This window comes from Microplitis mediator, chromosome 11 (genome assembly GCF_029852145.1).
Source record: "Microplitis mediator isolate UGA2020A chromosome 11, iyMicMedi2.1, whole genome shotgun sequence".
Taxonomy (NCBI): Eukaryota; Metazoa; Arthropoda; class Insecta; order Hymenoptera; family Braconidae; genus Microplitis; species Microplitis mediator.
The window spans coordinates 18476428-18491238 of NC_079979.1; the positions used below are offsets into that span (position 1 = coordinate 18476428).

A 14811-nucleotide genomic window follows, 5' to 3' on the forward strand; every position below is an offset into this window, starting at 1 on the left:
ATTATTACTATAGGAATTTTAATAAAGTGTGAAAATATTAGTTTTATATTTTAAATCGATATAATTATTTTTAAAATAATTATAATTAATGCTGATTATAATTATCTTATAATCTATCAAAATTTTTTACACATTGCATGAAAAAAATTTGTAAAAAACCCTATTTTTTCATTCGATCGTGACTCTAATTTTTATATAATTTACACATTTTTTTTTATTATCGATTTATTTATATTAATATACTCTCGAATAAAAAATAATTTTCCTTCATTTTAATTTTTTTTAGTTAATTAAAATTTATTAAATTACTCCTACTTTTTTTTTATTTTCTTCAGCATGCTGGCTTTGCGTTTCTTCTCAAGAGCTTCTTGTCTTATGTCTTCTAAATCTTCCATTATACCTGTAACAAAAAAAAATTAAAATAATTAATAAATTAGTCAAATTTAAAAAACCACAATAAATTTTCCGTGTGATAAAAATTTTTAAAAAAAGGTTTAAAAAGTGTTGATTAGACTGGGCCAAAAAAATTGACTATTTTTTTTTTTCAAAGCTATATCGAAAATATTATTCAGAATGACAAAAAAAAAATTTCATGAAAGTTTGAGCCCTTAATATTAATTTTAAGAGGTCCATCATCGCTATTTTTAATTTTAATTCATAATTTTATGTTTTACGTCGGAATTGCTAAAACATTGGAGTAAAAAAAATTCATTTCCACTTATTCTTATGTAAAATTGAATTCCCTACAAAAAAGGTCTGATTGAAAATTTTCGTCAGACAAGCCGTTTCCGATTAATTAAGCTTAATAAATTGATATATTTTTTCGATTTAACATTTTTACTTTTGAATTTTGTAACTGACGAATCAATAAATATCTAATAAAGACCATGACAGATTTTCGAAGGAAATTTAATGCTCTACAAAAAAGGTCTCTTAACATTTTGTGCTAAATTCACCCCTTCGTTATTAAGTTATTCACGTTATTGAAATCGTTTTGACTCAAATTCAACCTTGAATAACTTTCGAAGGAGTGAATTTAGCACGAAATGTTAAGAGACCTTTTTTGTAGAGCATTAAATTTCATTCGAAAATCTGTCATGGTCTTTTTTAGATATTTATTGATTCGTCAGTTACAAAATTCAAAAGTAAAAATGTTAAATCGAAAAAATATATCAATTTATTAAGCTTAATTAATCGGAAACGGCTTGTCTGACGAAAATTTTCAATCAGACCTTTTTTGTAGGGAATTCAATTTTACATAAGAATAAGTGGAAATGAATTTTTTTTACTCCAATGTTTTAGAAATTCCGACGTAAAACATAAAATTATGAATTAAAATTAAAAATAGCGATGATGGACCGCTTAAAATTAATATTAAGGGCTCAAACTTTCATGAAATTTTTTTTTTGTCATTCTGAATAATATTTTCGATATAGCTATGAAAAAAAAAAATCATCAATAAGACTACGAATTAACATTTTTTAGTGCAAAATACATTTAGAAAAAAACGGATTAATAATATTAGGAAATTTTTTAATTTTTCTCATGAATTTTCAAAAGTTTTAAAACGATTCAAAAAAAGTTCGTTGTGTCACGTTCTGAAGTTTAAAATAGTCAACACTTTTTTGACATTTTTTCAACAATTTTTTTTACACGGGTTGAATTGAACATTAAAAAATATTTTATTAAAAATAAAAATTTTTTTTTAACCCTCCGTCATGTATTTAATATGGTGGTGTTGCCAAGTATCTAAACAATGTTTTCAAAAAATTAAAACCACACAAGCTTATACGACTAGAAAATTGAAATTTTTTTACTAAAATAAAAATTTTGTATTACATAAAAATATTAAAGAAAGAGATGAATTAAATGAACTGTAAATGAGTCGCCGGTGGTAACTGGCAACATTGCGCAGAAAATCCGAACAAATTAAACGCCCGTTTACTCGCGTCAGCGGCAAATCGACGAGTTTCTCAGGTTTTCCAACAAAAAAAATTATTTTTTTAGTATTTAAAATATCGGAAAAATAATTATCATTCATTTCTTCGATACTAAAAAGTATAGCAGAAGAACTCATAAAATTTAAAAAGACTAGGAAATTTATTTTCTTCTTAAATAATCTTTTAATAAAAATCGCGGCGCTGCGCTCATAGCGCGACGGACGAAGGGTTGAACTACTGGTGATTAAAGAAGAAATGTATAAAAATTTTTTTATATTTTATTGTAAAAAGTAGTAATTAAATAAATAATTATTAATCATCGAAGCTGATTAATTAAATCAATTAATCATATTATATATTTGAATAGTTTTCCGATAAAAACCTGGTCCGAAATTGACTCCATGCCGCTAGATTTATTTACTCCATACCTTTTATTCATTTTAATTGTAATTTATATTGCAAAAGTTATTTTTACAATTTTTTAATTAAAACTTCAAAGTAATTATTAATTACCACGTACTTTTAAGAGTTTGATGACAGACAAAGGGTTAATTATTATTTATTTAACTAAATAATGTGTCTAGTAATTTTTTAAAATTAAAAATATCTTACCAATTTTAGTTGACACAAATTCTTCTTTAAGCTGCTGCGCATAATTACTCTCCATATTGGCATCATCATCATCAAAGTTTGAATATTTACTTTTGTCATACCCAAATATTTCACTGATATATTTGCTGTAATCCTCAGAACCATCTTGCGGATCATCATCAATAAAGTCATCCAACTCAGAATCATATTCTTCCTCATCATCATCATCATAAATTCTCCGTTTATTAATCGGGAGCTTGCTGCCATTCTTCCTGACATCCGAAGGGGGAAAATTCCGCGCTCTGACATCAGCTGGAGGGAACTGTCTCGTCTTGACATCAGCGGGGGGAAATTGTCTCGGTTTAATATCACCAGGAGGAAACTGTCTTGGCTTAACATCAGCCGGAGGAAATTGTCGTGGTCTAACATCTGGTGGAAATTTACTTGTCTTTCCATCAATGCGTTTATCCACTTTTAATTTACTGTCTCTATCATCTCTGCCGTTCAATTTACCATTACTGCTACTGCTGCCACTTTTCAAATTATTATTATTATTACTACTACTACTACCATTATTTTTATTTGCACCAGAATTAGACAAACGATCGTCTGGTTTTTTATTTTTAATCATCGCCAATTTTCTTCTTTCCTCTTCAAGAACCCGTCTCATATTTTCAATTTCCCGTTTCTCAGCTTCTAATTTACGTCTCTCCTCTAAAATTTCGTCCTTAGGATTAACTTTACTACCCGACTTCTCATTACTTTTATCACTAATTTTCTTAGCAACAGGAGTAGACTTAGATGACATCCGATCACTTTTATCAGCGACTCTGTCACTTTTATCCGAGGATTTATCTCTGTCTATTCTATCATTTTTATCAGCAGAGACTTTACTGCCATTCAATTTTAAATTTTTGCTCGGCGTTGCCACCGATGACGACGACGACGACGACGTTGATACCGAGCTACTTTTAACTAAACTCTTATCAGGAACTTTGACGTCACCATTTTTCTCCCGTTCCCTCTTGTCCTTCCATTCTTTTTCCTTCATGTATTCTTTCTTCTGCTTCTTCGTCATCGGACGCACCAAGTCCTCCTTGGGTTTGACTTTGGGTTCAATTACCACCGGCTCATGCTGCTTTTGCTCAGCTAATTTTAACAGAGACATGAAGTCAATCGGTGGCGGCAGCGGACGTTTTTTAGCTTTAGGTTTATCATCTTCCCCATTACGGCTGCTATTACTATTATTACTATTACTATTATTATTATTATTACTACTATAACTATCACGATCATTTGAATTATCATGAGATTCACGATCACTGCGTCCACTTGCCTCGGACTTTCTTTTACGTCTGTGCGGCAGCGAGGCTTCCAACTCTTGTTGTTTCAGCGCCTGCTTGACCCGATCTTTAGTCGACGCGATATCTCGAACTATTTTTTTTCCACTCTCTGCGAACAAGGGCTTCTCTGGAGGTAGACTTTGGTATTTGTTCATCAGTTTATCATAAAATGCAGAGGCTTCTTGTGATACATAACCGTAGTCATCTTCGTCTGGTTGCGACGGACCTGCAATTTTTTAAATAAAAATAATTATTTATTATTTTTAACCCGAGATAAAAATAATAATTAATAAAAAAAAATGCATTGAAAGGAAAATTTATCACTGGCGGTGATAAAATTTAAATTTATGAATATTTTGAATTTAACGCGTGACGTCTGTGTCTAATGTACCAGAATATCGACAGATGAGTCATATTTGTTAAAGTTAATTATTTTTAACATAAAAACTAATTGTTTATTCATTTATTTATGGATAATAATTACCAGCCATTGTAACAGCAGTGTCCTCATGATTAATAGCGTCAGCTAATACGGACTTATTGGCAGCTTTACATATTTTTAGATGTTTATTTATTCTGCTCTGCGCTTTATGATCCCTCAGTGATAGCAAGTTCTGTCAATTTTATTATTAATTTATGGTCTATGACGAATTATAGTTAAAAAATATATATATTATTTAATAATCACCTCTTTTTTACGTTTTTCATCCTGGGATTTTTTTTTTTCCTCTTCTTCTTTTCGTGCTAAGAATTTTTTAATATTCTCTGACAAAGTTTTCGACTGCTTCACTTCCTTTTTTGGTGGTGTAAATTTACTTGGATAATACGATACATTCTAGATTATAGAAAAAAAATATATATATATAGATATATGTAATAAAATATATGAGATTAAGAAAATAGGTCACAATAAATGAGGAAATAAAATTATTAAAATTTTTTTTCCGACCGACATACTTATATAAATATATATATGTATAAATAAATATATATATATATATATATATATATATATATATAGATATATATATATATAGATATATATATATATAATGGTAATATATTTATATATAAACAATAACGTGGTGTACTAACCTGTTTAGTAGAACTATTTTTTTGAGCAACTGAAAGTAATTCACCGAAATCCATTTTTCAAAATATATATGTATATATTTATATATAAATATAATATTGTTATATTTTTTTGATATAAATGTTTATCCGTATGTGCATGACGAGGTAACGAGCATCACTGTGTTTTCATTATTTGAACGCTTGTAGTTTTTAAAATTTTTTTTGTAACAATGGCGGAAAGTTTTTAAATAATTTATGAATTACTGATATTTTTAAAATAATTATCGTGTCATTAACAATATGGTAAAGAGTAACATAATTTAATTGAAGTTGTACGTAACAACTTGGTGAGTAAATAGGAGTTAACAATAGAAGTTTCTAGGTGCACAATAGTGCACTGACTAAATTACTCATCCACTGATTGTAAGTTTTTTCCTGGTTTTTAAAAGCGAGTGAAGATGGCGCGCGGTCGGAGTGCCGAGGCGGCAAATTTGAATGTGGAAGTAAACTTTTAGATGGCGGAGTATGAGTGTGAATGTAGCAGACATCAGACAAATTTTAAATTATAAATAAATAGAGTAAATAATTAATAAAATTAAATTTTAAAAAATGCGCATTTTAAAAATTTGAAATTAATAAGTGCATTTTTTCGAAACATTATTTTTTGAATTATTTACTCTATTTATTTGTAATTTTAAATTTGTCTGATGTCTGCGACATTCACACTCATTGGCGGAGTTGGATGGGATAGTGAAGATGTAGACATTTTATTATGTAGGATATATTATTTGAGGAAAATTAATAATTACTTATACAGGGTGGCCACGAAGAAATGATTTCAAAATTCCCTGATATTTCCCGGTTTTCCAGTAAAGTTTTTCATATTTTTCCCTGATTTAGAAATTTTATTCGTATCATTTAGATATTCAAAGTTTTTATTATATTTTCATTTTTAATAATTAAATTTGATAATTAAATCATGCGAGAAACCAAAAAAAAAGGGCAACAAAATAAATTAATATTGCCTATATTTGATTATTCGATGTTAAAAATGTATAAGTTAAAATATTTAATAAGAAGTTTTATGATTTAAATAAATTCAAAGTACACTGGTTACAAAAATTAAGGGATATTAAAAAAGTTTCAAATTTTTTATTAATTTTCAACAGTTTGTAACTCGAAGGAAAATGGTCGTACAATAAAAACAAAAAGTCAAACTGTAGCTTCAAGTGTCTAGTTTTTTGATCTAGGTCTTTAAATTTTTTTATTATGCACGGTTCCGGAGCAATCAAAAATCAATCATAATTATCGAAAAAAATTTATTGAAGCTCGAAGACTGTTTTTAAGACGAGCAAAAATCTGGTTAATTTCTTTTTCGATAGTTTTCTTATGACTACTCCGGAACCGCACATAATAAAAAAATTTAAAGACCAGATCAGAAAACTAGACACTTGAAGCTACAATTTGCCTTTTTTGTTTTTGTCGTTTGACCATTTTCCTTCGAGTTACAATCTGTTGAAAATCACTTTAAAATTTGAAATTTTTTTAATATTCCTTAATTTTTGTAACTAGTGTATAATTTAAAATTTTTTAAATTTTTAACTGTTACAATTTAATTCCCGGATACTTTTCGAAATTCCCTGTCAATTCCATGATATTTCCCGGTTCGTGGCCACCCTGTTATATATTATTGATTTATTAATAATTTTAAATTTTAAATTTATTTCAGTTATCCAACGACATTGATCTTGAGCAGCGAATTAACGGGAGGTATATTTTTTTTATCAAACTCTGCAATGGACACTATTCTGTCGGCTAGACGTAAGTAATTTTTTTGTTACGATAAAATAAAAATAAAATCTTTGGGTTTACTAACAACTCTGACTCTCGTATAAAAATAATTAAAACTATTAAAGTTTATTTACAATACATACATTAGGTACATTAAAAAAATGTAAATAATAATAAACATGTGGGTAATTTATGTACACGATAATAATTATTTTTTATTTTAATAAACTCTTGATTGTAGAATAGCTTTTTGAAGTAGAGACGAAAATGTTTGATTAACTTCGTGGCAAAGTATTTCCGCGGATTTATCACCAAGCGCGGCTTGTGCTGAGCTGATTCTCCCCAGCTGCAGAAGAAGTCCTGTAGTGTCTTCGGCGAGCGGTGGAAACGCTAGACAAATTCGTGTCAGTGCTGGCAGGACTGGCATAAAAAGTACGACGCGTTCTTTGGCAGGCAATACACCCAGCAGAGTGATGAGTGTATTTATTGCTAATCGCGAAACACTGAGTGCTTTTGGCAGCGCATACTGAACGGCGAGATGTGACGCTAAATCAACAGCAAAAATTTGTTTCTCTGGTTCTGGTTGAGACAGAAGTTCTGGTATCCAGTCTAAGCAAATATGCATCGATGGTATCCCGGCTACTGTTATCGGCAACAAATCCCGCGGATATCCCTGCAAATATATTTTTATAAATAAATATTGTGTTCAGTCAATTAATGAATGAATAATTAAACTTATTTTACCTGAAAATGTACTAGTTTAGCTAATGAAGGCTCAGTGATAAAGACTTGATGTAAATAAGAACAAACGACACTGCGTATTTCTCTCAGTGACCACATTTGTCCAGCAACAATTCGATCTTCCTCAGTCTCCAGACAAGCTTCCAGTAAAATCTGTACCGCCGCGCTCTCCTGTCCAGCGACCAGAGCAGTGCGTAGATCCTCGCGCTCGGATTCGTTCGTCAGCTGGCCGACTTTTTCGGTCATAGGTCGATCCTGCATGTGACGCGACAGCTGTGACCTTGATGCCGCAAGCGTCGCTTGTAGAATTCTTATCATAGAAAAACAAAAAATACAAAACATTTACTTTAGCAATTGTAATTAATAATTATCATAATTAAACAACTCTACTGATAACACGTGTCGTAAAATTATAGTGTTACCTCAAAATAACAGATAAAACTGGCGCGCATCTGAATACTCTTGCATCACATCTCAGTACTTGAAGTGGATCAAGAACGATATTTTCCTGCGTCAATCTCACATTTTGTACCGTCGGTATTTCCATCAGCAGCGCGTTTATTGACATCACCCACAGGCAACGTGGTAACACCGTGTTCAGTCTCAGCCATACTTGTTTGTACAGTTCTAAAAATAATTACATTATTACTAATTAATATTAATATCGATAAACAAATTGAACAATAAATTACCTTGTATGTAACGCGGTACTTTTTCATCAAGAATTGTCTTAAAATAATTAATGATACTCTCCGAGTAGCCCCATATTTCCGTAGGCTTCATGATCATCATTTGTCTCAAGACTCGTCCAGTCCTACTCGGACAAACTTTTATATTTTTAAACGCCTCGTTTACCGTTGTCTCATTAATAACAACGTTGTCATAATTAGCGGCCGTCGAGTCAATATTAATCATCTCATCGTCAAGCCAGTCGTCAACCAACGACAGGTGGGGAAAATGCGTCGCCAGTAGTCTCAGTAACGGTGAAAATAAACTCGCATAATTCAACTGATCCCGCTGCGCTTGTTGCAGTAAATATTTTATCGGCAGTTCAGATAAAAATTCAACGGAATAACTTTTTACTTTCCGTCCTTGTGACAAATAATTCGGCATGTTCATCATCCGGACGTCTTCGTACAGTAGTAAATAATATAAAAATAATAATTGCGATGTCAATGATGATTTTGTCGTATCAACGTCCATGTTTTCAGCATCAGTCTCCATAAGACTCAATGCGCTGCGTTTTGATGATTTGAAATTAGCGCCAAATACGCTGTTTTGAAAAACCCGACGAATCTCGTCTTCTGTTATCGGTTTATTTGTGTGCTCTGTTGTCTTGCTGCTGGTTACTAAAATCGAGTTGACGTAGACCTCGACCAAAGCCGGCAGTACCGGATGGAGAGGCGCAGTGCTGTTGCAAATTTGCCGGTAAATCCAATTTTTAATCGGGACTCGATGCTTTGAGAATGCCCGTGATTTAAGTAACTGATGGATGCAGTGCACTGGCAAAAATCCTGGAATGCTGGCATTCAAATTAGCGGTAACTGGGACTTTAACAGCATGCGCAGTGACAACTTGCTCTGTAAAAATATCCTGCATAAATATTTGCTTCATCCGGGTTAAATTGTTGGGTCTTATGGGAACTTTCATGCCCAAGGTCGCGCAAACGAGGTCACAAATAGCTGACAGCTGGTTACTGTGAAAATGAATGGCCATAAGCAGTAACATTTCACCAAAACTTGCAGTGACACCACTGGCACTTTCAAAATAAGCTTCTTCGCGTACTAACCACTGGACCCACTCGATACTTCGCTTCTCCAGCTGATGGTGTCCTATCAGGGACGGACAGGCGATCAGCATGCAGAGACCTAGAGAAACGAACCGCACACCAGCTGGTGATGGCGGAGGATGGGAGGTAAGTAACTGGACAATCATCGTCACCTCGTCGTCCTGAAATTTGATCCCGCCGATTCCACGCAGCGCGCAGTAGAGTCGTAGCAACGCGCTGGCTTTTACAACCTGAGACTCGGCAAGTTGACCTTCCGAGGCTGCCACGTCGCTGACGATTGCACGCAAACGTGTCAGTATTTCTTCCCGAAGTGACTGCAAGGCAGTGTGCGACTCCCACTTTCTTTTCTGGCCGTTACGAATAAACATCGCGATCCAGGTGCGGACTTGCTGATCACTTCCCAGCAAAAGACCGGACACGAAAGCCACGACATCGCTTTCGGATGATGGGTCCGCAGACTGCGAGGAGTTGCGATCTAGGCTCAAAGTTATTGCCAGAGCCGGCATACGACAAAGCTCGACGCATTTCGCGCGGATGGCTAACGATTGGGACGGATTCATACGACAGAGCATCGTGAGTGCTTGTGTACGAATTCTACCAAGTGCTGACTCTTCTTGACGCTCGCCGTTGGCTATCAAGTGGGTGCAGACGTCAAAGAAACTGTCGGGACTGTTCGCTACTACCCAGCAAATTATTTCCGGGCCGTGTTTCACGTGCAGTAGAGTCTCTGCTATGTCACTTATGGACAACAGGGCTGGAAGTTCTGCCAACGCGATGCAGATCACGTAGCTGATCTCCTCCATGTACACCGCATTGTCAAATAGATCTGATTGCTTTATTGAGAAGTCGGTGTTCTTTTGATACTCTTGGATTTGCGATGACACGAAGAGGAGTTCGCTCAGAACCAGACGGATTCGTCGGGTTGATTCGCTTCGTTCGAATTCTAGAGCCAGCCCGCCTTGAAGAGACTGGGCTAGAATGCTGTCTCCTTGAGTATTACCAATTTTTTGTCTGAAAAATTTGTTTGTTTTTTAATAATTGTGAGTTAGCAGACGATACTAAAGTTAGCCGACGTCATATAATTTTTAAACGACAAATTATAAGAAAAAAAATATTTGAAAAAATTGCACTTGTAGTTTTTTTAATTTTCTACATGTGTATTTTTATAGTTTTTTTTTTTTCGTAATTGGCTTGTCGAAAAAAATTTGAAAATTACTAATTGTTAACTTCAGGATCATCGTTAGCAGATAATTGACAATTTTCGGATTTTTTTTCCACAACTGAATAAAAAAAAAAAAAACTGAAAATATGCACATGTAGAAAATTTATGATCCTGAAGTTAGCAGACAATTAAAATTTTTTTGATTTTTTTTTCAACAAATCAATTACAAAAAACAAAAACTAAAAATATGCACATGTAGAAAATTTAAAAAACTACAAGTGCAATTTTCGAAAATATTTTTTTTTTATAATTTATGGTTTAAAATTAAATCCAAAATCTTTAGACGTTGGCTGACCTCAGTATCAAGATTCTAAAGTTAGCAGACAATTAACAATTTTTGGATTTTTGTGTCAAAAAATTAATTTAAAAAAAAACTAAAAATATGCACATGTAGAAAATTTAAAAAACTACAGGTGCAATTTTTTTGAATATTTTTTTTTTTACAATTTATGGTTTAAAATAAAATCAAAAATTTATTAGACGTCGGCTGCCTTCAGTATCATGATCCTAAAGTAAGAAGACAATTAACAATTTTTGTATTTTTCTTTTCAAGTCAATTACAAAAAAACTAAAAATGTGCACGTGTAGAAAATTTAAAAAACTACAGGTGCAATTTTCCGGAAAATTTTTTTTAATTTATCGATTTTTAAAAAATTCAAAAATTATTAGACGTCAGCTGATTTCAGTATCATATTTTTCAGCAAATGGATTCTCATAAAATTTGAAAAATTGAATCATGTTGTGGTTGTTGATGACTGATGAAATGTGGAGACAGATATGAATACTAACCTCAATTGTTGTTCTTTACGTACATCTGTTTCGAGAGCATGAAAATCAATTGACAGCAAAGCGACAATTGAATTTACTGATTCAATTCCTGATAGAATTGTCAATATTTCTTTACGGGCTTCAACGCATTCCCTTGTGATGTCAAGAGGTGAAATTAAACTCATACGAACCAGACATGGTAACAAAGGGCGAATTTCTTTTTGTGTACACTGCGATAATTCCCGTATATTTACATTTTGAATTGCGGTAAATACGCGCGGTGATATTTGCATATTTATCTGCATTGTTTACTACTTTATTGTTATTTATTTGCGGTCATTAAGAGATAATTGATGATGGGAGCTGGTGATTAACTAATTTGTGTATGTGTACGCAATCCAATGTCTAGGCAACGCCATTTTTTTTTATTTTATTTGAATTTATTGCGCCAGATGGCGGGAAGTGACGCGGGAATTTGAATTCAACTTTAGGCAGACTTTAATTTTTTTTTAATTAAATGTAAATTTGAATTTACATACTCAGTTTTTTTTATTAATTCATAGTTGGGAGTGATAATAATAATAATAATAATTTTTTTTTTAAGTATAAAAACATTGAATAGAAATAATTTCGAAAATATTTGGTCGTGTTGCTTAAACAGCAGCTTATCGTAAGATAGCACAGCAAATATTTGAATTTAGATAATCAAGTTAACTATCCAATTAATAACTTAAAATTATAAATTTATTTCAGTTATCCAACGACATTGATCTTGAGCAGCGAATTAACGGGAGGTATATTTTTTTTTATCAAACTCTGCAATGGACACTATTCTGTCGGCTAGACGTAAGTAATTTTTTTGTGACGATAAAATAAAAATAAAATCTTTGGGTTTACTAACAACTCTGACTCTCGTATAAAAATAATTAAAACTATTAAAGTTTATTTACAATACATACATTAGGTACATTAAAAAAATGTAAATAATAATAAACATGTGGGTAATTTATGTACACGATAATAATTATTTTTTATTTTAATAAACTCTTGATTGTAGAATAGCTTTTTGAAGTAGAGATGAAAATGTTTGATTAACTTCGTGGCAAAGTATTTCCGCGGATTTATCACCAAGCGCGGCTTGTGCTGAGCTGATTCTCCCCAGCTGCAGAAGAAGTCCTGTAGTGTCTTCGGCGAGCGGTGGAAACGCTAGACAAATTCGTGTCAGTGCTGGCAGGACTGGCATAAAAAGTACGACGCGTTCTTTGGCAGGCAATACACCCAGCAGAGTGATGAGTGTATTTATTGCTAATCGCGAAACACTGAGTGCTTTTGGCAGCGCATACTGAACGGCGAGATGTGACGCTAAATCAACAGCAAAAATTTGTTTCTCTGGTTCTGGTTGAGACAGAAGTTCTGGTATCCAGTCTAAGCAAATATGCATCGATGGTATCCCGGCTACTGTTATCGGCAACAAATCCCGCGGATATCCCTGCAAATATATTTTTATAAATAAATATTGTGTTCAGTCAATTAACGAATGAATAATTAAAATTATTTTACCTGAAAATGTACTAGTTTAGCTAATGAAGGCTCAGTGATAAAGACTTGATGTAAATAAGAACAAACGACACTGCGTATTTCTCTTAGTGACCACATTTGTCCAGCAACAATTCGATCTTCCTCAGTCTCCAGACAAGCTTCCAGTAAAATCTGTACCAGCGACCAGAGCAGTGCGTAGATCCTCGCGCTCAGATTTTTTTGATCATAAGCCGATTTTACAGATGACGTAAATTTGACCTCGAGACCTCAAGTGGTCTGTAGAATTCTTATCATAGAAATATATATCCCAAGCAATTATAATTATCATAATCAAACATTACTATCGATAAATGAAAATTTAAATTGTTGCCACACAAAATAACAAATGGAACTGGAGTACGTTCTCTTTTGAATACTTTTACGTCACTCTATATTTCAAGTGGTTTAAAAATGATACTTTTTATCATTATCCGGCAGTAAATAATCGTAATTTTAACAAGTTTTTGCTGTCAATAAATTTTTTTTTCTTTCATACGGTTTTGAAAAACTTTCAATATTCCTCGGCTAAAAAATTTTCTTCACTCTTTTAAACTGAATTAACATCCGATAACTATCTTAAATAAATTAAAACTGTAATTCTTTATTATTTATAATGATATTTTTATAATTACCCGTCGCCGGTGGTATAAATTATCTCAAGATCAAACCACTCGTCAACTTACGACAGATGACGAAAATGAGTCGTCGCAAATCCATCAGAAATAATAACACGCATAATTTAATTAATCTCGCGCACTTGTTGCAATTTAAATTTCATAATTAATTCACAAGTAATTCATTTTTTTTTCACAGCAAACTTTCAAAAAATTTTTCTTATAAAATTAATTGATTTCCAATGGAATAATTATCGATATTTCTACAAGTAAAAAAAAATATATATATCATTTTTAGTCATAAATAAGGACAAGATTTTTGCCTCAACTTCGAAATTAATGGTTCAAATGTGTAATATTACGGCGAAAATATTGGTCCTATAAAAAAACTTTTTAAACAAAAGTTGTAGGAAATTTATTTTTATAAAAAAATGTCTCTCATAATTTTTTTATACGATCAATATTGTCACCGTAATTCAAAAATTAAGGTTTATAATGAACGATTCAAAATTTGATTAATTATGAAAATCTTAATTTTGAAATTACGACGAAAATATTGGTCGTATAAAAAAATCGTAAGAGACATTTTCTCTAGAAAATAAAATTTCCTACAACTTTTATTAGAAAATTTTTTTTATAAGATCAATACTTTCACTGCAATTTAAAAATTAAAATTCATAATGAGTGATTCAAAATTTGATTAATTATGGAAATCTTAATTTTGAAATTACGATGAAAATATCGATCGTATAAAAAAATCGTGAGAGACATTTTCTCTAGAAAATAAAATTTCCTACAACTTTTACTTAAAAAATTTTTTTATACGACCAATACTTTTACTGCAATTCAAAAATTAAGATTCATAATGAATGATTCAAAATTTGATTAATTATGAAAATCATAATTTTGAAATTACGGCTTTCTTATAACTCCTAAAAAAAAGTTACAAGAGACATTTTTTTTAGAAAATTAAATTTCCTACAACTTTTGTTTGAAAAATTTTTTAATAAGACCAATATTTTCCCCGTAATATAATTAATTTCACTCCACTAATTATTAATTATTTTTAAATTAACGCAAAAATCCTGGCCCTAATCATAAATTAAACAATTTATATATCCGGCACTTAAAATTGCATCGGAAAAAAAATTCAGAGATAATTAAATTAAAAAAATTACTGAAGTAATTAAATAAATGAAACTTCTAATGAGTTTTGAATAATAAAGACATTAGTTATAATAATTAATATGGTAAATTATTACGATAACTTGTACAATCAATTGAACTTTTACTCGTGACTTTAATCATCAACTCGTAATAGATTAATTTTAATTTATTGTTTGTATTAATATTTTTATTT

General features: G+C 31.6%; 3 protein-coding genes and 1 long non-coding RNA gene across 4 annotated transcripts; 1 reads left to right on the forward strand and 3 right to left on the reverse strand.

Moving 5' to 3' along the window:
* Positions 1 to 12: 12 nt before the first annotated feature.
* LOC130677419 (protein SPT2 homolog) lies at positions 13 to 5365 on the reverse strand. Its single transcript, XM_057484178.1, has 5 exons — positions 4970 to 5365; positions 4563 to 4709; positions 4359 to 4488; positions 2553 to 4100; positions 13 to 400 (listed from the first exon to the last, which is right to left on the reverse strand). Exons 1-5 carry the CDS (start codon positions 5021 to 5023, stop codon positions 312 to 314), a joined length of 1968 nt encoding a protein of 655 aa, XP_057340161.1. The 5' UTR covers positions 5024 to 5365; the 3' UTR covers positions 13 to 311.
* Positions 5366 to 6665: 1300 nt separating this feature from the next.
* Positions 6666 to 12451, forward strand: LOC130677261 (uncharacterized). Its single transcript, XR_008991560.1, has 3 exons — positions 6666 to 6769; positions 12013 to 12105; positions 12317 to 12451. It is a non-coding gene; the product is annotated as an uncharacterized LOC130677261 (long non-coding RNA).
* LOC130677259 (integrator complex subunit 2-like) lies at positions 6845 to 11668 on the reverse strand. Its single transcript, XM_057483944.1, has 5 exons — positions 11281 to 11668; positions 8173 to 10280; positions 7903 to 8107; positions 7484 to 7790; positions 6845 to 7412 (listed from the first exon to the last, which is right to left on the reverse strand). The coding sequence occupies exons 1-5, from the start codon at positions 11562 to 11564 to the stop codon at positions 6960 to 6962; spliced, it is 3357 nt and encodes a 1118-aa protein (XP_057339927.1). The 5' UTR covers positions 11565 to 11668; the 3' UTR covers positions 6845 to 6959.
* Positions 12223 to 13659, reverse strand: LOC130677260 (integrator complex subunit 2-like). The gene is made up of 2 exons (XM_057483946.1): positions 12820 to 13659; positions 12223 to 12748 (listed from the first exon to the last, which is right to left on the reverse strand). The coding sequence occupies exons 1-2, from the start codon at positions 12913 to 12915 to the stop codon at positions 12296 to 12298; spliced, it is 549 nt and encodes a 182-aa protein (XP_057339929.1). The 5' UTR covers positions 12916 to 13659; the 3' UTR covers positions 12223 to 12295.
* Between the last annotated feature and the right edge of the window lie 1152 nt (positions 13660 to 14811).

Bases quoted from the DNA above. Each gene is read 5' to 3' on its own strand.
- LOC130677260 (XM_057483946.1), bottom strand. From the start codon at position 12,915: ATGTGGTCACTAAGAGAAATACGCAGTGTCGTTTGTTCTTATTTACAT. The intron at 12,749-12,819 runs GTAAAATAATTT...ATATATTTGCAG, and splicing joins CTAAACTAGTACATTTTCAG to GGATATCCGCGGGATTTGTT.
- LOC130677259 (XM_057483944.1), bottom strand. From the start codon at position 11,564: ATGCAGATAAATATGCAAATATCACCGCGCGTATTTACCGCAATTCAA. The intron at 10,281-11,280 runs GTTAGTATTCAT...CAAATTTTTCAG, and splicing joins CGTAAAGAACAACAATTGAG to ACAAAAAATTGGTAATACTC. The intron at 7,413-7,483 runs GTAAAATAAGTT...ATATATTTGCAG, and splicing joins CTAAACTAGTACATTTTCAG to GGATATCCGCGGGATTTGTT.
- LOC130677419 (XM_057484178.1), bottom strand. From the start codon at position 5,023: ATGGATTTCGGTGAATTACTTTCAGTTGCTCAAAAAAATAGTTCTACT. The intron at 4,710-4,969 runs GTTAGTACACCA...TCTATAATCTAG, and splicing joins AAAATAGTTCTACTAAACAG to AATGTATCGTATTATCCAAG. The intron at 401-2,552 runs GTAAGATATTTT...TTTTTGTTACAG, and splicing joins ATTTGTGTCAACTAAAATTG to GTATAATGGAAGATTTAGAA.